The 24,996-nt window shown below is 40.2% G+C and overlaps 1 protein-coding gene across 3 annotated transcripts in view; it reads right to left on the reverse strand.

Annotated features, from left to right (window-relative positions):
* Positions 1-2,959: 2,959 nt before the first annotated feature.
* celf3b (cugbp, Elav-like family member 3b) overlaps positions 2,960-24,996 on the reverse strand; it is a 33,470-nt gene continuing 11,433 nt past the window's right edge. For 2 of the 3 annotated variants that reach the window (XR_006105957.1, XR_006105958.1), the window contains exons 5-16: positions 12,428-12,476; positions 11,882-12,010; positions 11,694-11,773; positions 11,213-11,368; positions 10,659-10,803; positions 10,139-10,288; positions 9,586-9,651; positions 8,628-8,732; positions 8,317-8,460; positions 7,161-7,324; positions 6,730-6,828; positions 2,960-3,425 (exon numbers count right to left, since the gene is read on the reverse strand). Coding sequence is in view for 1 of the 3 variants with exons in the window: in XM_042489573.1 (XP_042345507.1) it covers positions 7,197-7,324; positions 8,317-8,460; positions 8,628-8,732; positions 9,586-9,651; positions 10,139-10,288; positions 10,659-10,803; positions 11,213-11,368; positions 11,694-11,773; positions 11,882-12,010; positions 12,428-12,476 (1,152 nt within the window). In the remaining 2 variants the exon portion in view is untranslated. The remainder of the gene's footprint in view (positions 3,426-6,729; positions 6,829-7,160; positions 7,325-8,316; positions 8,461-8,627; positions 8,733-9,585; positions 9,652-10,138; positions 10,289-10,658; positions 10,804-11,212; positions 11,369-11,693; positions 11,774-11,881; positions 12,011-12,427; positions 12,477-24,996) is intronic. The other variant, XM_042489573.1, reaches the window with a different exon arrangement.

The raw sequence follows: 24,996 nt of genomic DNA on the forward strand, positions 1-24,996 counted from the left end.
CCAGAGAGGAGGGAGGAGAGTTAACCGAAACCACGCTCACAGAGATAAAACAAAATACAGCATTTAATTCTACTGATAAATAGAGACAACTCCCATAAACGAATAGAGGCGATAACAAGCCTGGCACATCAGCTTATTGAGGGCGAAAAACGCCTTCTCTTTCTCTGGTGAAATGCTCTCAACTTACACCCTCTTCTGGTCACAAGATGGATGTGCGGTCTCCTTTCTGTGGCATTTTTTGTTGGATCATTCAAATCAAGATTTTTTTTTATTTTTTTGCAAAAAAATCAGAGGTGTAATATAACATATTAAACACGCAATATTACATTGGACCCCACCACCACAAGCCACTCGAATCCTGCTCAAATACTGTAACTGTAACCAGAATCCAATCGACCCACTCAAAGCTTTGAATAACTACCTTTACAACATTGTGCTTTTTACTCCACTGCAATTATCTGACCCTGTACGTAAAGACCCTCAGGACATCTGACCAAAGCATGATGAAGCAGCATTTTGTTATCATGCAGCACAAACCTGGAAAAACCTCCCAGATTATGTTAGACAACATCACCATTTTTTTTAGTCAAAGCTAAAAACGTTCCTATTTTACACCACCTGTAATGGCAGCAAATTCATTTTCAAACTTGACTAAATCATTTTGAATAATCTTCTTATCCTTACACCTCTTCTCTGCACTTTTGCTATTTTTAATGCTGATTTTTAAAAATTGTAAACCATTTAATAACCAACCGTACTTTTTACATCTTTTCTCTTTGCTTTTATTGTAAATGTCTCTCCTTTACTGTACTGTATTGCCCTGTAAAGCAAATTGCTGTTGTATGAAACAGCAAATAAAGCTACCTTTCTTTAATATTTAAAAAAAATATATAATAGTAATATAAAAAGTATATATAATTTGACAAATTACAGCACTGATATACTCTTACATGTAGACAGATTCATATAGTATTCTATGATAACCAAAGGAGCTCGTTATGATCATAGAAATATTTCTACGGTAAAGATACTTTGAGAAGAGCAACTTAGAATAAGTAATTTTATCTTATGGTACTTAATGTCCATTTTGCTGATTATACTTAGAACTTTTATTGAAGTAACATTTTGAATCCAGAACTTTGTCACATCACATGTCAGCTGATAATAACTCAAATTCTGTTTATGATGTTACTAGCAATGGTGGAAGAAATACTCACTTCACTTAAGTAAAAGTTGAAATATACTCCATTACAGGACAGAGTGCTGCTCTCACCTCCTGCAGGTGGGGGAGCTGCTGGTTCACTGCTGGAGGGTGTTTTTGGGAGACAGGGCTGCGTCTGTACTTTGGCCTGATACCAGGCAGGGACAGAGACAACTGATTTAGTGTGAGCAGCTTGAAAGTTAGCGTGTATTGATTAAGTGACGGCTAAAACGGCAGCAAAATGTAAACACTCAGAATTTCCTGTTATATTAACAAATGTTGGGAGAGAAGGCTAAACGTGTGGATTAAACAGGTTGATTTCCAACACTCCCGGTAACCCACCTTTCTTTGTGAAGAAATTGGGTGACATATTGACACCGTTTCCTTTGTGTCGCCCGTTTTTTGTCGTTTTGGGTAGCCAGAATTTGCTGTGGGAGCTGATACATTAACACAACTTTAACGACGCCCCTTAGTCGATCCTGCTAGCAAGTACCAAAGCTAATAATCGATTCCGCCTTTGCGCCAGGTGTTTGTGCAGGACCGAACCATTTTATGAAAACACAGGGTGGAGGGGGAATACAGAGGCTGGTCTTGATGTTTACATTTTTTTTGTCACAAACAAGAAAAGTAAGAGAACGGTTAGTGTTAGTTAACAAATGTAGACTAAAATTTTCTTTCAGTATGATAGCTAATAATTGTCTATTAAAAAATTGTCATTTTTAAGGACCCCTGTCAGTCACTGGCTCTTAGAATCGTCCTAACTTCGACAACGTTGTGTAGCGTAGGACCTAATCTTTCCTTCCTTTCCCTGGAGCTGCAACTATTAGTTGATTAATCGATTAGTCCAGAAACAGAAGTTAGTTGCTAATTAATTAAACAATCGTTCGTTTATTAATTATTCGTTTCAGTCAAAGATACTATTTGAAAATGTCATTTTTGGACCGGGGAAATTGTAATGAGCATTTTTTAAAAACATTTTATAGACTTACAATTTATCAATTAATCATGAAAATAATTGGCAGATAATTCAGTAATGTAAAACAGTCATTAGTTGAAGCCCCATCTTTCACAAACACACTCACACACACACACACACACACACACACACACATACAAAGAAACACACACTTAATAAATCACATTAGGACATTTAGTATGATACTTTTTATTTTAACTTAAAAAGAGAGTGGATCAAAAACAGGATTCAATAAATTAGAAATAAATATAATTGCTGTAATAATTAATACATACATTTTAATTACTCGATTGCAAGAGTCTGACAGAAACAGGCTCTCAAAAGGTTTTTCTCTAGAAAATTCTAAAATCAAAATATTGCAACCCACTCAAACCCCTTCTCCCGATAAACAAAATAATTGATAAATTAGTAAATAAATAAAAAATAGCTCAAATATTAAAACCTCCCGAATAAAAGTGCAATCCCCCCCTCCCCGAGTTTCACCTAAAATCTAAGTAGAAATTTAAAATAGGTTAGTGATTTCCCATTTTACAATTTGGAATGTAATATCCCTTTATGAGGATCATGATGTTACTAGTGGTAATAATAATAATAAATAATAATAATAATGATAATAATAATAATGTTGCTGTGTCCTGTTCAGGTGTTTATCTAAAGTAGTATTCTTTTTGCATTTTTTCTTGTTTTTTTAAATGCTGCTCTTTGTAAACTAAATTATTTACAGGTCATTAGGATTTTCTCCAAAGTCTCTCTAACCTACTTATTTAGTTGTCTTTTTTGTATTTTCTCGCCTTTTTTTATTATGAAACATCGGCCCCTCTATATTTGTCATGAAATAGACATGGTATAGACACGTTAAAGTCTATTTAAGTGATATATCAGCATTTTTCATCAGTACCTTCCATACATGCTCGGTCTGAGTTGTCTTAACTGAACTAAACACCCTGTTGGCAACACGTAGACCATGGTCGAACCAAGCTCTAGGCCGTATGGATAAGATTACTGACTCGTGTGAACCGTGTGTGTTTTGTCTTCTGGCGTGTGTGTATGTGCACTTTATGTACATTTGTATATCAGCCTTGTACCTTTCGAGGCTCAGAGCGCATCATGTGAGAGTGTGTGTGTGTGTCTGTGTGTGTGTGTGTGTGTGTGTGTGTGGCTGCACTCCCCGGACGCTCAAAGGTAGCAGACAGTCTGAAAGCACTATGAACCCTGGGATTCCACCTCCGCTGGACTCTGAAAGGTCACCTGTGAGAAGGGACGGAGAGTCAGGGAGTAGAGGGAGTGATACAAGGAGGGAGGGACAGAGAAGGAGGGGAGGAGATGTTAGAGAGCAAAGTTATAAATACACCGGAGCTCAGCGTCTCTCTCTGATCTTTATATCTTGTCAAACATGCTCCTCCCCGTCAAACACAACTCTCGTAGGCACGACTGCTTTCATACGTCTGGCAGCAAACTGCACCTTAGGATGCTCCTAGCTCGTCTTTGTTTCAGTTTCATCTTGGTGACTTAAAACAAGAAGGCATCATTCACAGTAGTAAAGCTCTCGTCTCTCAACAGCAATAAAATCATGGTGCTTTAACACATACACACACAGTGTCTGGATCATGCAACTCAATACAGTGAGAAACCGTTATGCGTGTCCTTGTGTGATTGGAGGTGTGTGTCTGGAGGTATGCATGTGTAAAAGCTCCACATGTGTTTATGTGTGTGACCTTATGAGCATGTGCCTTGGATCATGGCAAGCAAACACTACTACCGACATGCATCACTCTCTGGCATTTGCAGTATAGAAATTCTGGGTGATGAGTTTAATCTGACTGATGTGGGTGCACAGTGTTATCAGATAGGTCCATTTAGATATGAGGACCTTTTTACTATCCACAAGGATTTGTTATGTAAAAGTTTGTCTAGAAATAGAGACTGAATCCTTTATTTATAATGTGTGCCGCCATGTGATGCTGCGTCCACACACTGTTCTGACAGCAGCTACACATTTTCTCCTCTTTGGTAATGGTTGGGGATTGTGGAGGGATGAATATCCCTCAAACTAAATGTATCCGCTATTGTCTTTTTGTTGTTTTTCTCCCAGAATTCCTATATTTGAAGGCTGTTCTCCAATAAGCAAGAGGCACTTGTTATTCCACCATAACAACCACATACCCTTTACCTCAAAACACGAGCTAGAGGGATAGAAAGAGGAGGTTGGGATAAAGAGAATCGAAGAGAGAATTTGACAAAAGGGGGAACGAGTAAGAGAAGGAGGAGGGGAGTAGTGAAGGGGAGAGGAAGGAAACACCACAGAAGCAGTGATAGGAGATGTAAAAGAGACCAAGAAAGAGAAACAAAGGAGCAAAAAACTAAAGAGCCACATCAAAACAGTGTAATAAATCAGAATCCAGGATTATAAAACTCAGCCTATCAGAGTACAGCTCAACAAAATGCATGCTCGCCCAAAATAGTGTGCTTTTGCCCTTTTTTTCTAACCTGTATGGCCCAGTTTGTAGCCATATTTGAAACTTCTATGCATAATAATTTCATGGCCTTTTCTCCAACATGACCTGCCATTGTTGTGTGTTGCATAAAATCATACTAGCTACTTTTTTTTCCCATCAACATAAATTCTTATTTGGCAGTAGTGCCGTTCTACATTTCTCCACCAGTCCGCTATGGAAACCATTGGAAAACCTCTCTTATACAGACACCAGTACAACAGGGATTATGCACTGCTGCATTACACACTAACAGTGTAACACAGACACATATGTACACATAGATGCCCACGCTTAGTCTGGTGAGACCATCCTGACGACGTGAGCTCGACATTCTGTTTCGCTCTGCGAATCAGTCTGGACTTGCTTTCAAGAAATTTTAATCCAATCTGGGCCAATCCAGAAACCACACCATAGTTGACAACATAAGCAGGCAATCAGGAGCTGTGCTGTAGTTGATGAAATGAAATGTAGGCTTTCAGAACAATAATGGCAGCTTCTGCAGCAACAAGTACTAACTTTAACGTTAGTAGAGTAAACACAGCGATAAGTGAAGTTATTGCAGAAATAACAGTCGATAAGAATCAATAACAACAACTAAACAAGAATAAGAGTATGCAGTTGCAGAGTTTCTTAGAGGAAAAGACATTATCTGCGTTTATTTCGACTGGATTTGGCAAAAGCTTGATTAATCAACTGGCTTTGTTGGTGATGACGGAGATGTTTCCTAGTGCAAATTAAATGTTCAGTGTTGTTTCGCCACTGATTGCTCTAATGGAGGACCAGATACGAGAGGCTGCAAAGCTGGGGATCACGGCCATGAAGATCGGTGTTCAGTATGCTTCAGACAGACAACAAGGATGCTGCCAGCTGGTATTCGCAGTCTAGAGACAGCTGGTTGCTGCATTCGAAATAGTAAACTATGCTAGCAACCCCAATGTATTTCAAAAACCTCATGAGGATTGCTGTCGATGAGGTACATGTCACATACAAATGGGAAACATTCATAAACTGTATTTTCTGTCTTTCAAGGCGAGTACTCCTACCCAGTGAAAGTGTTTGCAGCAGCAGTGAGTCCAGATCAGGCAGCAACCTCTGAGGCTGAAAAATGAAGCCAATGGGGAATTGCAAAAAAAAAACAAAAAAAACTTCAGTTCATCGAATGGCCGCTTGAGGCTGGCTCCAAAAGTGAGTCAATCCCCACAGACCCCCGTATTAAAAACACCCAACTATACAGCAGAAATAAAGATGTTTACAGTCTGGTGCAAAAATCTGTTTGGTCTCCCTAGCTTATTTTTCCCCCTTCATACCAACTGTACGGGGATGAATTTTTATATAACTCACCTATTTACATCTTAAGGCCCAAAGTTATGCATAACTTAGGGCGGGGCTGCTTGAGTGACAGGCTGACTGCAAGATGTTTGGTACAGTCTGTGAGTCAGATCCACCCCTCGGTACTCCACAGTGCCAGCCTCTCGTCCAAATATTGTCACTTCTGGTTCCAAAAATCCGAGATGGCAATGGCCGAAATGCCAAGTGCAAAAACCAGTGGGTGACATCATGTCATGTTAGTCTATGGTCCAGACGGTCCAGACTGATACAGAGAGCAAAACAGGATGTTGAGCTCACGTCATCAGGATGGTCTCACCAGGCCAGCCCACGCTCACTACTTTACCCAAACAATTTGTTCAAATAATAATGACACCAAACAGAACACTACAGAAACTGATCAAAAACAAAGCTGCGAAAAAATAACGAGCGTTGCTGCAGAATTTATCAGATTACTACACAATGATGAAGTGTATCAAATATCCAATTAAATCAATTGATTCTGAGTACAGTCTCCTGACTATTGACAGTTATTGATCAGTATGTGCACAGGTCAATACAAAATAAATTCACAATGCACCAAACACAGTCTGTGGTCACTACAGCAACAGGACATGCAGGTCAACGCATGGCTGGTTGCTCGAGGTGACAGAACAAAAATTGCCAAGGGCAACCAACACAGGCAATCAATCGCCACAGCAACCCAAACACAGGCCAACCAATCAACTTACAACAATGCGAGAGGAAGGGGGGGTCGGGGCTTTATCGGTCACTAGGCAACCATTGCCATAGCGATGGGGTCCTCGTGAATTATGATTGGACGGGAGGATCTTGGGTGAGGTAAGTTGCCGTTTCAGGAAAAGATCAAAACAGCAGGAAAGAAAATAAATAAGATTGTGAAAGAAAATAAAAAGGAAAACAATATTTTAGTATTTTCACTTTTCCTGAGTTAAGTTGTTTTCATAAAACCCAATGTATAATTCACTGGCATGTCATATTTCTCTGTTTTTATTCTGTACCATCAATTAGCATTGCTGTGACAAAGCTAAAACTACCTGCTCCACGTTTTTTTCCTCTCTAACCTAATTTCATCGTCCTGCTCCCAAACATATACCTCACTTCCCTTCATGTCGCACTCATCACCTCCTCACCACTACCTCACCTCTCTTTATTTCGTCTTCCTCGTCTCAGTTGTCACTCAGTATGGGCGGTTGGCATCTTTGGGCCTTTTGAGCTGAACTTTCAGTCTTTTCATGCCGATCTGGAAGCCGTTCATGGCCTGGATGGCAGCCTGAGCACTGGCTGGGTTGTCAAAACTCACAAATCCTAGAAGAGAGAGACAATGAAGAGTTGTTATTTTAACTGAACCTCTCTTCCTCACTGTGCCCAGTGGTGGTATCTGACTGAATACATTTACTCAAGTACTCTACTCAAAGCTGCAGTAAGTAACTTTTATCAAACATTTTTTTGGTAATATTTGTTGAAACTGTCATTACATGCACATAGTAGTACATGAGACAAATAATCTGTAAAAAATTTAAATTTTGTCATGTCAATTTCAATCGTGCCTCCTCATTGTACTTCTGATGTCATTTGCAAGAATCCTCTGTCCATGAGTGAAAAGAAAGAGAACCGAGGAGTCTCTAACACAGCTGTCAATCATGTCAATCACTGCTTGTGAACTACAGTCAAACTATCAAACTAGGTAGTGCTAAACAAGCGAGTCACAATTCTGTTATTGCATTGCCTATTTCCCCCTGCAGTCCGCTGGAGTTCCCAATTTGAGAAATGCTGCTGTGGTTTAAACCACCCATCGGTATTTAACTGAGTTGAAATGATCACAACTTTCTGCAGCTGAAAAATGCAACACACACATTAATCCAAAAACATGTGCTATTGTAAAGCACTGAACATTTTACTGCACAATGAAAATTTTACTCAAAGTACATAATACTTACACTTAAGTAAGGTCTTGGATGCAGGACTTTTACTTTAAATAAAGTATTTTCACAGTGTGGTGTTAGTACTTTTAATAATAATGTTTATTGTCCACAAATGTGGAAATTTGCCTTTGGCTTCACAGGTTGGTTACCGACTTTTAGAGTATTTTTTGACAGTCTGATATTAGTACTTATGCAAAGGATCTGGATACTTCTTCTAACACGCTCTGTGACTTTGTTTCAACTTAAGCAGCATACAAAATTTAAAATGACAAAATATCTGTTGCTCCACAAAGGCATCCCATCTTTTTCACTTGTCCTTTCCTCTCTCTGCTCTCCCCTCTCCCTCCCTCTTCATCCCCCATCTGTGCGTCTCACCGAAGCATTTGCTCTGGTTGGTGGCACGGTCGACAAACACCTTAGCTGAGATGACATTGCCAAAGGGCAGGAACATCTGCAGCATCTCAGAGTCACTGAACTCCTGAGGCAGGTGGTAGATGAAGATGTTACAGCCCTCTGGACCTGAAACACCGACACACCCACACACACACACACACACACACACACACACACACATTAGGCAGAGTGTGATAAACGATCTCAGACTGTGAAAACCTCGTGATAAACAACTTTAAATGAGCTCGTTGGAGAGAGGGGCGTGGCCCCAGACAGACAGGAAGTCGCATCACCTTCTCTCTGCTGCTGTTGCTGGGGCTGCTGGTGTTGCTGGGCAACCAGTGTTGGCTGCTGGGGAAACGGCTGCCCGACCAATCCGTAGGCGGCAGGGTACGCTGCTATTGGGAGAGACAGTAACAAAAGTGTGATTGGATAAAAACAACAGGTGGCAACATGGCAGCGTCCAATAGAATCATGTCGTTTGAGCAGAGGCATCTCCTGCTGAAGGTGAAAACTATTAAATCTAACACTTGAACGGAGAAAGACAACAACAATGACATTGTTGGTCTGATATGCAAACATTACTGTCCCCATTTACTCCATAAGCATGCGTCATGTGTACAGATGGTGCAAAGGTATCATTAGCTGTATTGCATTTTTAGCAGACATTAATGCGTGTCTTGTGTCACAATGAAATCAGATAAATCATGACAAAATGAATTCAACCAACTGCCCTTGAAACACTTACACCCTTGAGACGAAGGCAGTCAAACTGAAAGAAGACACCTGACCTTCCTTGTTCCCTATTTACATGTACTCTGATTTAACCTACTGCATGAGCTGCCGGCTGAACTGCACGATTTATTTCTGATTACACAATTTAATGTGGACTAGATATGTAATGACTTTGACATTTTATGGCCAAATGTGTCTCGTTATTGAACCTTAAGTTTTTTTTTAAGCAATATGCGAGCATTTACGCTCAAACGTCCAAATTTTATTTTGTTGTAATGAAGCAACATAAATGCTTAGGACACAGAGAAACATAAATGCTGGAGTAAAATACTTTTACTCCAGTACATAGCGATGAAAAGGAGTAAAAGTATACCTTTTATTTAGGAAATGTAGAGGAGTAAAAGTAAAAGTTGACAAAAATGTAAAAACCCAAATAAAATACAAATGTTCCCAAAAAATAGTTTTGTAACTAAGCATCATCATTTTGTCACATTACACTACTGCACATAAACTTACCTGTGTAGTGTTGCATGCCGGCATATGCCTGCTGTATGGGGTCCAGGGCCGCTGCTGGACTCTGAGCTGAAGGGCCAGAAAACAGAAAAACTGTGAGCATGGAAAAAAAAATACAAGAGATGTGGCAACAAATCCTGGATTTCCCCTAATTTGAAGGCAGGATTTTCCTAAGAGAAATGTCTACACTCTTACAGAAGTAATCCCTCTCAATCATGACTTATGACCCACGAAAAATGTGCAGAGACTCTGCCCTCTGCCTTTTTCTTCTTATTTTTTTCTTATTTTCTGTGTTGAGGATGTTTATGTGTATCCCTCACAGCGTTCAGGTGAGGACAGGGTTTTATCAAAAGATGGCGACCAGGTGCTAGACCAGATCAAAGAGACACATAAATATAGTGAGGTAAAATGCCAAGTGAGGGTGAATCTGAGGTTAGCTATTACTTTCAGAATTGCTGGCAAGTGTGTTTTGAAATAGTAACTGACAATGCTGCATATTATACCTTTAATAATTTCTCTGCAATTGCAATAAGTGTATGTTTATTTATTTAAATACCTTGATATGGGTGAACTCCATTGGTGTATAGTGCTTCTGTTGCTTGCTGTCCATTGGTTGGAGCTGGCAGACTGCTGTAACCATTCACTCCTAGTGGCGGAGGGAGGGCTGGCACAGGCGTTGCTGCGATAGTTGGTGGAGTGTTTGTACCTATGGAAACAGATCACAATCCAGATAATGAGTCTCTGTTATTGCACAAAATTTCTAATATGAACACATTCAAAATCTTTAGTTATTATTGCAATTATGTCCCTATACCTATACAAAATACTGCAAAAGACATTAATAACTAAGCACTTTAAACTTCAGTTTTTATTTTGATCAAGCAAAGCATCTAAGGGAAAAGACTGCTAACCAATACTAAAAACACTTTCAGGTTGCTATAATATACAAAAAACAACAGCATCTCTATTCCACACAACACAACTACTGTGCATATACAAGTCCTAGTGTTTTTGAGTATGCATGGCATGTGCGAGTGTAAGTGTGTGTATGTGTGTGTCTGTGTGTCTGAGCCTACCCGAGGACGGCGTGATGGGTGTAATGGGTGTGGCAATGATTCCGTTGGCATTGAGCGCCGCCATCTGCTGCATCTGTACGGCGGCAACTGTTGCCACAGGAGACAAGTACGCTGACTGGGCAACCAGGGCCTGCTGTTGGACAAGCTGTAGACAGGGAAGGAAACGGAGAGAGAGAGAGGAAGGGGATATAGAAAAAGAAGGAGGAGGAAGGGAGGGAAGACAAAGAGACAGTTAAATGGATATGGGAAAACGAGAGAGAGAAAGACAAAGAGAGGGAAAAACGGAGAGGAAGGGAGAGGGAATGATGGAGGAACAGATGAATAGAGATCTAATTACAAGGCCATTATGTCCTGAGTCAGTGGGTTAATGGTTGTGTGTTGCGGGAAAGCTAATGCCAGATGACGTATGTTCTGTTGTCTGGGTAATAACATTAGCCCCAATTAGACCACTGATAGCCTCTTCAAACTTATTACATCCTTTCATAAGCACAGCACTCCCCTTACAAAACTTAGTGCGTATATGTGAGTGTTTGTGCATTGGTGTAGCTGCTTGCCTGTGCATTGACTGCCTGTGTGTAGGCGTTGTAGGCGGGGAAGTTGAGGGTCATGGGGCTGAAGATGCCGAGCTGGGAGGCCACCTGCTGCATCCTCCGCAGCCCCCGTTCCTTCTCTGTGTCGGCAAACTTCACCACCAGACTGGACGACGCTCCCTGCGCAGAGAGAGATGGAGACAGAGTGAGTTTCAAACTGCAATTACAAGTACAGTTACATGTTGTCTTCTTTTGTTAATGGCACCGGGCTCCGTGTTTATGAATTAATTCATTTTCTAGATCCACTTAAACCTTTTACAATTCACATGGGCCTATCCCAGCATGTTGATGATGCCCGGGGCAGCACAAAAGAAGACAGATGATTACATTGCTTACATTATTACCTACAGAAAATTTAAACTGTCCCATGTGACTCATACACATGTCTTTGAGAGACCATTATGTAATGTGTGCTTGTCTTGTGTGCGATTTCATGCACGCTTACAGGCATTGTGCGACTTCCATGCAAGCTGTTGATGGCAGCCTGGGCTTCAGCGTGTCCTTGGAATTTTACAAAAGCACACCCTGTAAAAAAAACAGTGTCAGATACAACAAACAGACTGTACTAAATGTCTACACAATCATATAAGGGAGCTTGTGTGTGTTTGAGCATATGTACTGTATGTGTTTTACCTTTGCTGGTGCCATCGGGTCCTCTCAACACAGTACACTCGTCTATGCTGCCAAAGGGCTCGAACAGTCTTCTGACGTCCTCATCGCTCTGTTGCTTCCCCAGCATGCCCACAAACAACTTCCTATCCTCTGAGAGACCAATAATGTGGAGAAGAAAGCGAATAAGAAATCAACTTTATTTCAGAGGTTTGACCGGTTTATTAAACTGGTCACACCTCTGTCGATCAGACTGTACAAGTTGTGTTAACAAAAATGGGAGCTACCATTGTTGTCCACCAGGGAGCAGTATTGACTACAGTGATGGGTAATAAGAGGAGGGGAGTGGAGAGAGCGGGATCATAATTTGTGTCTGTGTGCACATGTATGTGTATTTAGCACTCCGTTGACAACTTTCTACATCTCCATCTGATCCAATTTGACACCTACCCTTCTCTCTGCCATACTGAAACGTGTGTTTGTGTGTGTATGTGTGTGTGTGTGTGTGTGTGTGTGTGTGTGTGTGTGTGTGTGTGTGTGTGTGTGACTGTGATAAGGTGCATGTCTCACCTCCTCTGCCCTCGCTGTCAGCTGGTTTCACCTGGATTGGCCGATTCATCTGCGGAACAAGAAGGAACATGAACACAGATGGTCAACTTAACAAAGTCTCTCTCTCTGTTTGTCTTATCACAGGACAATCATTTAGGACTGACTCCTCTTATAGTAAACAGTCTCATGAAATTTGTTTCATGGTTATTTCATGATAAATTTTGGGTATTTATTTAGCAGGATGAAACACATGAATCTGCATTTCTGAGTATATGCCAGGGATTGGTCAGATGAGTATTTTGAAACCCTTTTTTTAGGTTTTAAAACCCAAAAGTAAAATGTAAAACTAATAGAAGATATTAATATCATTGTAAGAGTATAGTATAACCAACTAAAATAAATCAAAGTTTAGTTATTTCGACCAGCTGACCTGCATTTAATAGCTTATAGCTTTTAAACTGTAAAATAGTTATATTTAACATAGGACATCATTTTCTATGTTAACAAATATTGTGTCACAGAGACTTTTGAACAAACTGTTAAAATCTTTTTTACAGCGCTCATTGTGTGTGCGTGTGTGTGTGTGTGTGTGTGAGAGAGAGAGAGAGAGAGAGAGAGAGTGTGTGCGTGTGTGTTTGGGTTTGTCCATGTGTTTTGCAGTCACTGATAAATAAGGTTTAGCAGGTAACAGGTGCACTTGAACTTTGTCCTAGGCTGCTCTCTTTCTCTGTCAAAACACACACAACCTTACTATCTCTGATTTCCTGCTCACACACAGAATGAAGGGGGGGATTGAGAAGTGACGAGATTAAGAATGCAGGCCAGCTGATCTGGATTACAGAAGAACTACAGATTAGTTGAGGGACAAGAGTAGATTGAGATAGAGAGAAGAGGGGGGAAGAGGAGGGGGAGCGGGCAGGAGAGAGATGAGATGAGATGACAAGTGTGTGAAGCGAACAGGCGCAGTCAGCTAAAAATAAAAGGATGGAGAGCGAGAGTCAGGCCTGGGGGACCCCGACTGACTTCGACCGACTGAAAGGGCAGGTGGAAGGCCAAGAGAAACCCAGGGAGTGAATGGAAATGCTGGAAAAAAGCAGCATTACACGAGGAGTGAGATGGAGAGACGGAGAGTGGGAGGATGAAAGCAAAGCTGCCCCTGCGAGGATGATTCAAAAAGAATAGAAAGAGAAGAAGAGGGGGAGGGAGGGAGGAGAGGGGCGTGATTCAGTCGTGACTTGTTCTGTCTAAAAAAAAAAAAAAATGTCACGACTACAGAGATCCAATGCCTTAAGTGCGAATGCATGCACACGTTCTGAATGGCCCTTCCATGTATATGCTATCTACAGGCACATGGGTTTGACACACACACAGAAAAGCACAAACATACTACACACACACAATGCTTAGTCATAGCACTGAGGCAATGAGACAGTGTTAATGCCAGAGGGATGGGGTGGGGGAGGAGAATGGCTGCAGAATGATGGCAGTGAAGAGAGGGAAGAAATGCAAGGAAAAGGAAGAAAAAAGGATCCAGAGGAGGAGAGGAAGGTTTGAAGAGGGGAGTGACTTCGATACAAAACGAGCAGAAGAAAACAGCGTGCTTGTAGGGTAGATTGTCCTATTTTCAAATCCAAGCTTTGACATGTTGCAACTCAAACAACCATCGCACATTTTTTAATAAACATCCTTATCAGTCAGGCTCAGATTTGAAATTCCTCACTCAGCTGCAACAAAGTGTAAAATGTACTAATTGATGCCTTGTCTCACTGCCAGTCAAAAAGTGATTTGTAGCAATAGTGGTTGAATTGGATCAGAGTTCCTGCAGTCTAAGACAAGATAGATTCAAGACGTTTTTAAATGCCATTTAGAATTAAGTTTAAGACCAATTTTCTAATAACCAAAATTGAAAAAAGGACCATTTTATTTTGCCCAAATGTTCACTGTAACATAAATCTGACTGTTTTGTCCAGTGCAAAAGTTAGATTATCTATGATAACTGTTGAAAAAACAACCCTTTTTAAAGTGAAACACATGGAAGACAATTAACATATTGTAAGGTATTTGGTGTTTCAACAGAAATGGGAGATGTCTGGCATTTCTGGACGCTTTTCTCACTCTGCATTTGAGATTCCACTGCTTTGATTCCCACGATGATGAGTTACAGAAAAGGAATTTATGAAATTACTTAACAGAAAATAGATGTTACCTGATATTTTTAGGGCTGCACGACAATATCATGGAATGTAATGTACCAAACAACTTGTGGTTTGATTTTCATTGTCTGTTTCCACAAAGGGAATAAAGTGAATGAATGAATATCTGAACGTTATTGGTATGAGCAGATATAGGCTTTAAAATAAAATAACAGAATTGGCCAGCATGCTGATTACTGCTGATATCACAAACTGTTTTTTTTATTGAAAAAGTGTGCAAGTACAAAACATCAACACTAAGTTTAAGTATTTTTTCTTATTTTGCACAATGAATGAATATCACATTAATTAAAAAACATTTTATGTCTCAATCTGCTGGTTGGCCATTACAAAAAGAGTATGCACAATATGATGTTAGTTACACTACAGAAGAGACTTGATGATTATTAAAACTAGGTGGGGAAAAAAGTAGATGTATCAATATCGTTATCAGCCACATTAGTTGTTATGTATTGGCAAATCAGATGACAAGACCATTTAAGGCCTTATTTTTAGATGAATTAGTTCAATGGCTTTGAAGACTTTTTAAGGACCCGCAGGAGTCCTGTAGATGTACTCTGCATCTCTGGCAAGGAAGAGAAAAATCAGAGGGAAGAACAGAGGATGAGAGAAGGGACAGAGAGGAAGAGGAGGAGGGGAAAGGGAGGGGATGAGGAGGAAGAATGGAGAGAGGTCCCAGTGGGGTGTTAAGGCAATGTAATGAAGCTGGTAATTGAGGAGAGGGCAGAGCAGAGAGAGACAGATCCATACATTTGATTAATCAGCTCTTAGCTGTCACCACAAAGGTATTGATTTAAGGTAAGGCCATCAAACACCGCCAGAGACACAAACCCCCACAGATGCAAACACATCTGCACGCACACTCGCATTAAACACACACATCAAGTCTGCAGAGAAAGGAAGGATGTACATTTTTAACCCAGCACATATATTGACTCCAGCTGGTGGCACAAACATAAACTTACAGAAGATACACACACCCTTTACAGTTTTCTCTGACCTTGGATTCAAACTGTCCATCCACCCATCTATCCACCCATCCATCCATCCATCCATCCATCCATCCATCCATCATATCCCAGTCTTGGTGCTATTTCTATCCATCCACGCCGCCATCCATCTCGTACGATCAACTCATCGATCAGTCCCGTCTTGTTCATTGATTCGGTCTGTGTTGTAGAGCAGGCTGATTGTAGCAAGATTTGTGTCCACTAACCCTTTCTCTATCCTTCCATCCATCCATCACCTCCTCCATTATTTCCTTCATTAGCCCTATTCAAGCTCATCCCTGTGACTGTAAAACAGACGCACTTAATGATTCCCAACTACAGCTTATCAATCAAGACTTACCAATCTGTATATGTGTGTTTACTTGAACTGTGCTGACCTTTTGATGATTCAAACACATAATATAAAATTCATATGATGCATTAAGAACAATGAGAGGGAGAAAAAAAGCAGAGAAACTGTAAACACAAGACAGCAGGTGAGAGGTGCACACTGCTGCTACAAAGACAACACAATGGCATCGGAAAATTGGCATGGCAACCAGCTGGTTGTCATGGCAATCATATGACGGCACACTGGGTAGGTAAACAAGGATGCTGGTTGCCAAGGGCGACTGCTGTGCTCTTCGGGTAAACAAAGAATTTGTGCTGCTGGAGAGTGCTTCATACTCATCCTCCTCGACATCTTTTCCCCCGACCCATTTTATCTCTCCTTGAGTTAACCCTTTGAAACCTGAAGGGACATCACTTTTCTTGTGCAACTTTCAGATGCCTTTTGTAAGTTTTTAAACCTTTGAACCTTGAGCAAATTGGTGCATTTTTTCAAAAACATGGAAAAAAGGCAATGAGCAAATTGGTAACAAATGTTGCACAAATTGCAAGTTATTAGCAGATTTAGAAAAATACATTTTTTAAAAGGCTAGAGAAAAATGTCTAGGGAAAAAAGGAATACAGCTACTGAAAAAATACAAATTTAAAGGGTGTTGAAGATTTTTTACAATGTCTAAGTCTTTATCCAAGTCTTGTGATTGCCTTATTTTTTTTGCTGTTGTTTTCTACCTTTTTTAAAAAATACTTTTTTAAAATTAATTTAATGTAATTTTCTTGTTACCCTTTATTGTGTTAGCCTTGACTTTAGTTGTTGTTTTTTTCCTTATTTCTTTTCCCTTTTTTTGGCAGTTTTCTTTTCTCTTCTGTTTAACTCTTTCTGTCTTTTTTTCCTTTGATTGTTGCTCACTGCCTTCTTCCCTTGTCTCTGAAAGAAATCGAGCCACTTTGCTCATGTTTTTAAGGGTTATTGTAACAAGGGAGAAAGCACTGAGTAAAAATGTATGAGAACTAGCACATGAGATTTATAGGAATAATGTAGGGATGTAGGCAGTATGGAGAGGAACAGTGTGATTTAGCTCCGAGCTAGAGAAGGAGAGGGAAAAGGTGAGAGAACTGAATCTATATTGTAGTAGAGTAATTAAAATTCCCTTGAGCCTGAGAGAAAAATGCAAATAAAGTACAGTCTCTGCTAGTCCGTCACACTGTACTCCGCTCCTCTCTCTCTGCCTTTACTCCAACACACATGAGCGGCCGCACGCTCCTTTCAAGTAAAATTATCCTCTAATTACTCACGTTCCAATTAAGACTTAATTAACAGTAACCATCTGCAAACGTGCGCCTGTACACGGAGCTGGCTTCATACTGTAGCGAGGTTTGATCCGTCCTGCTGAATACTAAGAAGCCCCTTTCTGTATCCCAGAGAGAAGTGTATGTGAGCGGCAGCGCGGCGATGCATGAGGCCGAGATATGTGATATATGATCGTGTGTGACCACTTGCACCGAGTGGAGGCACGTCCACTGGCACACGCATGACCGAGCCCTGCATGCAAACACAGCTCCATTTGCATGCTGTGGTGCCAAAACAAATACACACACAGTACATGTACTCACATATGCGCACTCACACATACTGTATACACTTTTACCCACACCCGGCACACCCGCCCTTTTGCGCGCACACAGAAACAAACACATACTACACACATACAGTTAATCGTACTCCCTGCAGTAACGCAGAGAGGATTGTGCCAGGATTAGGGGATATTAAATCCTTGGATTATCCAATCAAATCGTATTCTACCCCCTCCCCCACCCACGCAAAATCAGTGGAACAAACCATCGCACCACATCATGAGGGTAGGGGGTAACGTGTGTATGTAAATGTGTGTGTGTGTGTACTATTTGGAACATGGATTAAACTAGAGTTGAATGAATTTTTTTTTATTTCGGCAATTCTCCACAAATGTTCCCGTAAACATCAAGATGAAAACTGATTACAGAGCATGGCATGACAACATTCTCGTGTTTGCGCGCGTGTGCGTGCGTGCGTGTGTGTGCGTGCGTGCGTGTGTGTGCGCGACACACAAACACATATGACACACAAACACTCTCTCTTCATATCTGTCCTCCTCACACACAAATGCACACACACCCTTCCCCCATCAATCTCCCTCTGGAACGCTCCATCCACACAATTTCAGATGTCCATTTTCCAGAGTGCACAAGAAAGGAAAACTATTTTTATCCCTTCTCCACGATCCAGCATTATTTCTCCCTCTTCCTCTTCCCCCATCCTCGATTCCCCTCTTCCCACTCTCAACTCCATAATCCCTCCATACCCTGCCTGATGACATGGGCATCTCTGCTTTTGTATCTTTTTTTCCATCCCTTCCATCCTGTCTCTCTCTCCCATTCTCTTTCATTCACTTCCTTCTCTGGTGTGACTCCCACTCATTTTTCTCATTTTTTTCTCCATCATTGCTGCAACATGCCTCGCAGGCCTACAAACTCATTACCATCAGCGTAGTGAAGCCTTATGTTGATTTGGCAAAAACATAATTGAGCTAAATAGCAAGACTGTTTACCGAGTATTTGTTTCTCTTGAAAATGTTGTTTTCTAAAAACTACTACGGATTTTCCTAATGACTATTTCCCTGATGTTTACACTGAAGTTTAGATTAGTCGACTGATCTAAACATGAGTAAGCACTCGGAAAACAGTCAAAATTGAACAAAATTAAATCTATATGGTTAAACAGAGTGAAAAAAAGATTGTGTATCTTATAAGAGCCATTTGAAAATGTTAATGATATTCTCCAATAAATCCAAATCATATTTAATGCTGCTGAACTGTGGCATTATAAACACTGCAAATTATACAGAACATCACTTATTAAAAAAAGGTAACACATAAACACAAACATTTTTTACAAACTGTACTCTTTAGAAAAATAAATCTTAAGGAATAGTGCCTGATTATTACAACAACAGCATTTTCATGCATAAACTCTAGTATTTGTGGTCCCAATCGGCAAGAGTTGTAACATTTAATTGACTTGTCGACTAGTTGCACACATTTCTAAAAACTACATGAATGTTTGATACAATTCTGCCTTTATTTGAGCTTAAATGGGTACCTAAACATACTTTTCATATCTGATCAGTGCATATTCATGTAGAAAAGATATTGTGTTAATAAGAAGAAATAAAGTGTTTCCAATCCAGTATAACTGGACTGGCTCTTTGCCTCAGACCGTATGGTTTTATGCTATACAGTGGCTGGGCAACATCCATAATATAAAATATATTTCTGATTGAATAACTTCATAATGATGACTGGTGTTTCAGAAGATATTGATATACATGCTTGACAAATAATAATATGTAGTATGAATATGATAATCATGAAAGTGGAGCTTATTTTTCATTTCTTTCAACTCGACTGTCATCATGATATGTAGTATCTTTCTGTCATCATTCCATAAACGACAGAAAGATACTACATATCATGATGACCACAAACCTAAACAACAGAATAGCATTATCAGTGTGTTATCTATATATCAGCTATCTTGCTTGTATCACCTGTGTGTTTCAGTGTGTTTGTATGTCATTAAAACTGTCAGGATTTAGTAGCATGCAACACCCTGACTCCCCGATGAAACTGAGTTTACAGCTCTCATTCACAGCTGGATGAAAACACATCGATGTGAGAAACGGAGCGAGTGAGCGGGAAGGTGGAGCGGCCCAGCAGCACCGCTCCACCCCGCCTCTCTCTCCCCTCTCTCTATCACACCACGTTAGGCTTTGCATCCCCCAGGTTACCTAGCAACCTGGCATCTCGCTCAGCTCCGTCGCCTGGCAACGGGGGCCTGCAACCATAATACAAGCTCCTGAGCGGCCCATCCCCCTGCTCTCATCCCTCCTTTCTCTGTCTCTCTCGTTCCATTCTTCACACCTGAGAAGTCTGCCCTCATTCTCCTCCACTCAATACTTTATCTGGCTGTTAACCCTTCATCAGCCTCTCTACTGGAGCATGGATTACCAACATATTCTCCTCTCTCTGTGCCTTTCTTTCTGCCTTCATCACTCTCCATAGTAATGGCATCAAACCATGCATAAAGCAGAACTAACTACCCTGTTGATCCCTATAATATTATGCTGTTTTTGTCAAACCCCAATGAGAACATTCTGCATGCAGCAGTGGAGCACTCACTGAAATTTGATCCTTTGGATTTAGTCCAACATAATCCAGCAGCACTATAGCGGATAACTGTTAGACCTATGCACTTGGACCTTCTTTCTATTTTGGGGAGAGTAAGTCCTTTGGGAAATGAGCTGGTGAATTAAAAAGGCTGCTCAAAGCCATACAAATTCATGATTGCAAAAATCTCGTATTCACTGAGATTACATTCAACACAGAGCCAGTGACACATTTCTGGATGCTCAGATAGTTACAGCGTGAGGCAGGATCCCGTAAAATTTAGACAAGCCAAATATGCAAATGACCTGAATGTTTTTAGAAAGGCTTAATCGAAAGGGGAAAAAAAGCCTAAAACTGACTCTAAATATTTGTGTGCACACCACAGGAGTAAAATCAATTTATAGTGGTGAGATTTTTTTTTCTTAAACTATTTGCTTCTACTTCATTGGGAAACAGCCCACATGGCACATTTACAATTTCTAAAACTCGTTTTACAAATATGATTTGGCTGCTCAGCTGCAAGACAGTCTATAAATCACCTTAAACTATCCATCCAATGTTTAGCTTTCCTTGTACATTTTGTTAAATCCTCCTGCTGTTTATTTTTCTCTTCACGATTTTACAGCTTTCCTTGTTGTCATTGTATTTTCTATTGAGGTCAAAGATAAGTGCCATAAAATGAAGAAAAATGGTTTTTTTTTGTATATTCAGATGGAAGTCATATACTCAACACATGAGCCTATTAGTGTATACACCTGAAGAAAACATATCTGGCTTTTGAATTTGGAAGTTATATTCAAACAAGACATGTTCCAATACCATTTTTTTCCTTTCCAATACCGACTCCCCAAAATGAACAGAACTGTAAATACTACTAACTCTGTATAGATGTGTCATTGTTAAACCCTTTATAAAACATGAATAAATGCATACAGAGACAACACAATAGAAATCAACAAATCGCTGACACTTTGCTAACAGCTAAGGTTATACTTTTGACCGGAAACATTTCTTCTTCGGCGATCTAAAACATGTTTTGGAGTGGCAAAAAAAAAGAATTGATTTCCGAGAAAACAGCTGTTCAATCAAGTTGTGAAACTCAGAGGTTTAAACAACTTGGTATCCAATCAGTGCATAGACTTGTGTGCTTGCGCATATCGGGGTATATCGGGCTGATCCAGCATTTTAGGCAGCGATGGAGGCGTTTCCAGCACAGGAATTGGCATTGGAAGAACTCTAATCCAAACTCGGAACTTATTCAACTGTGATCAACCTCACTAATAAATCTTAAAATGTAATAAACCATTCACAGAAAGCAAAGACGTATCCACATCATACATTCAATAACTAAAAATATGCTCCAATCTCCTCAAAAATTCAACATTTTTAAAAAACTACAAACCTAAATCCTTTCCATTTAATGTACATACGGCCATATTCACACATAAAAGTTAATTTAATTTTTTTTTTACTACACTCATTAACAAACCAAGAACAACAGAGCTACACAAGTCCAGTGGTCTGATTCTCCTGTCCTCTGTTGTTAGACAGAGCCCAGTAAAGTGTGCTGATCTACAACAGTGTAATTTGCTCCATAAAGCTCCAGCTTTGCCCTGTGGTCAGTGTGAAAAGGCCATTTATTGAGACAGAAGGTTGAAGTGTGGTCAGAGAGGAGACCTCGGAGCGGAGGTCATACCCCAGGTGCAACGCAAGTCCCGTCATCTCCTTTGCTCGCCTAATTACATACACACGCATATACTATGTACACACACACACATATGGAGACACACACCAGAGGCCCCCTCTGACAGATGTCTCTGTTTAAACTGACAGAAGTGCGCCCTGACTCCCTCCCACTCCTCCACCACCCAGAAAAACTCCTTTCTTCCACGCACCACCCGCCGGCCCCTTCCTCCACGCTCATTATGGCAAACTTTTGTCTTGTTTCCTCCTTCTCTCTAACCCGACCTCCTCCGCTCCTCCCCTGTCTCACCCTACCCCCTCCCTGTCTATACACCCCTATTCATGCCGAATCTCTTCACGGACCTCCTCCACCACTCTTAACCCCCCTTTTCATTCAGATGAATTCACACACTCATTCAGCTCCATTGTATGGGCGCTGCTCCATACGTCCAGCTTAGTGCAGACATATAAATATTACATGTTGAGACAAGGTGTCTGGATTGCAGGCTGCAGGTTTTAGTCTCGTCATCCTTTTTATAACGTATATTGCAGAATATTATTTCTGTTTTACTTTAAATCCAGACTCAGGTTTCAGCACATGCATGTATTTTGGTCGCCCACATCCTCATTTCTACCTAGCAGTCAGATTTAGTTCGGTTTAGTTTTTTACACATTAATGCCGTAACACACCAAGCCAGCGTGGTTGGCCGTCCAACCACGCTGGGCTGATGGTGAGCGTCCATGGCTCTCATCGCCGCACTGTGTCTCACGCTGTTGGCCCTTTTTTTTCCACCAATTCAAACAAAACATACCACCACCATAACAAACTTGTTACTATATGAAATGGCTACTGAGCTCTTTCGCAGAAACGTTTTCTTTTGGTTTGTGTTGTTTTTCACTGCTGCACGGTAAATATGCTTTGTTCTTTCAACATTAGATTGTTTTGGTAATGTGCTAACTAGCGTCAAAACACTCTTCCGGTTTCCCTTTCTGAATAATGAATACATATGACCACCGTCTGCTGGTATGGAGGGGTATTTCCTTTCATACAGGCGCAAAACAAACGTGCTGGTTGGTGGTCAGTTTGGTGTGTCCATGTGCATCTTTTTGGCTAAGACACGGTCACATGAAGCGACACAGCAGGGGGCTTTGATGGCTGCTACTTCTCTGATGTCAGTTTGGTGTGTCTGGGCCCTCAGAATGATCATTTTCGTGTTGCTATTGTCAAAAGTTGTGGATGGTACCAAGTGTACCACTCTCTTCCGTCCTGTTTTTCATTACCCTTCAGTTGAGGTACCAAGCATCAATCTGATCTGATATTAAAAGGCGGAGCTAACAAAGGACTCAATGCACAAACCACAAAGCCACTACTTTTAAATGTCCAATTGTGATCAATTGACTCTTTACACAACAGCCCGTTCTTTTTTTTCTTTTGTTTTAAAAATGTCGGTGTGCTACCCTATTCCGAGGACATTCACTGAGGTGCAGACATCCCTCTGCATCATCAGTGAAGAGGAAATACTGTACAGCAAGAGTTGTATTGAGCAGTGACGTTGTTATTCCCATCTAGGAACATCTCACCTACATTTAAGAGTACTATCTGCTTTAGAAACGCAAAATAGATCTCGGGTTTTTAGGTGCATGTCTGTTTGAAGGGCACTACACCGAAAATGTTTTTGGTGGAAATGCGGTTAAATGTACCAAAAGCAGCACAATAAGATTAGTGATTGGGAACTGAAATGAAAGGGTGAATGTTACAGTAACTGATGTAAGAAGCGAGTGATGCTTGCTATATGATCTGGCACTGGACGTCGGTGACTCTGCTCAATGATCAAAGCTCTAGATCTGGGCATCTGTTAAAGCTCGCTGCATTTAAGTGATTTTTTGGCACACTCTACTCTCTGGCACTTGTTTTCCTCCTTGATAATCCCTTCAAAACCAAAATACATAAATGAAAGACATCCCCTTATGTGTGCTTACAATAATGAGTCAAGTTAAACTATTTGTATCTGTCAATGTGTAATATCTGTAATTTTTCTCCAGAAGTATCTTTTATTATTTTCAAATTACTTTCAACAACAAGATGAATCTAAAAAGAAGCAATGTTTTTAAGGACTAATTTCACTGAAGTTTAAACGGAAGTTTTAACTTCGACTAGTTAATTAGTCTAAAACTGGGAAAACACCGGCAAAATTGAGCACAGTTTAATCTGTGAGATTAAACATTGTCTGAAAATAAAATGTTTATCTTATCTGAGCTATTAGAAATTGTTAATCAGATTTTTCAATACCTAAATTGTATTTAAAACGCCACTGAAATGCGTGGCACCTTGCACCCTGTACACAGTCGCATAAAATAACAGTAATTTCAATAATAAGTTTAACTGACAAGTATTTTTGGTGCGAACTAGCAAGAGCAGCAGTGCTTAACGGACTAGTCGACTAATCTCTTATATCCCTAATCAAAAGCACAGAGATTATTGTCTGACATTAAATTGAGGCCTTCCCTAACATTTCAGACATTTGAAAGATAATAACAAAATGTGAACAACAACAATAATCATAAATAACAGCAATTAAGTTGGACAAATTAAAATGAACAAGGAAAAATAATTAAATTCAGGCAACTGCTGAGGACCACTTACATTTACACCATGCCCATTACACCCACACCACACATTACTTGATTCAACATTCTCTATATACTGTATAAAAGGATCCAGAATGTTTTTAAAGGGTGATTTTTTTTTTGCTTTAATAATTTAAATAATAGTTTCCAGAGGTAGAGTTATGGATAACTGTTATATCCTATTAATGAACTTTGGTTTACTGGTCTTCTTCCAAGAGAGTGAGATAACTCTTTATGCAAGTAAACAAAGATCCAAGACATCAATATCTTTTTTAAGTGTATTATGTTTATGTGGGTGTACACCTAGAATAAAAAGCTCTGGGTCAAATGTTAAATGTATGCCTGATATATTCTCCAGAGCTATTTTTAATCTCCCTCCTGAACTCTTTCACTTTATTTAATTCCCAAACACAAATTTAAAAGAAAGATCCCTTTCTCCTGTCCACACCTAAATACACAGGCCCAGGATAGCACTATTACGTGTTTCGTTTTTCTGGTGCCACAAACTGTATGTCCTCATCAGCCA

The sequence above is a fragment of the Plectropomus leopardus genome, chromosome 7 (genome assembly GCF_008729295.1).
Source record: "Plectropomus leopardus isolate mb chromosome 7, YSFRI_Pleo_2.0, whole genome shotgun sequence".
NCBI classification, from domain to species: Eukaryota; Metazoa; Chordata; class Actinopteri; order Perciformes; family Serranidae; genus Plectropomus; species Plectropomus leopardus.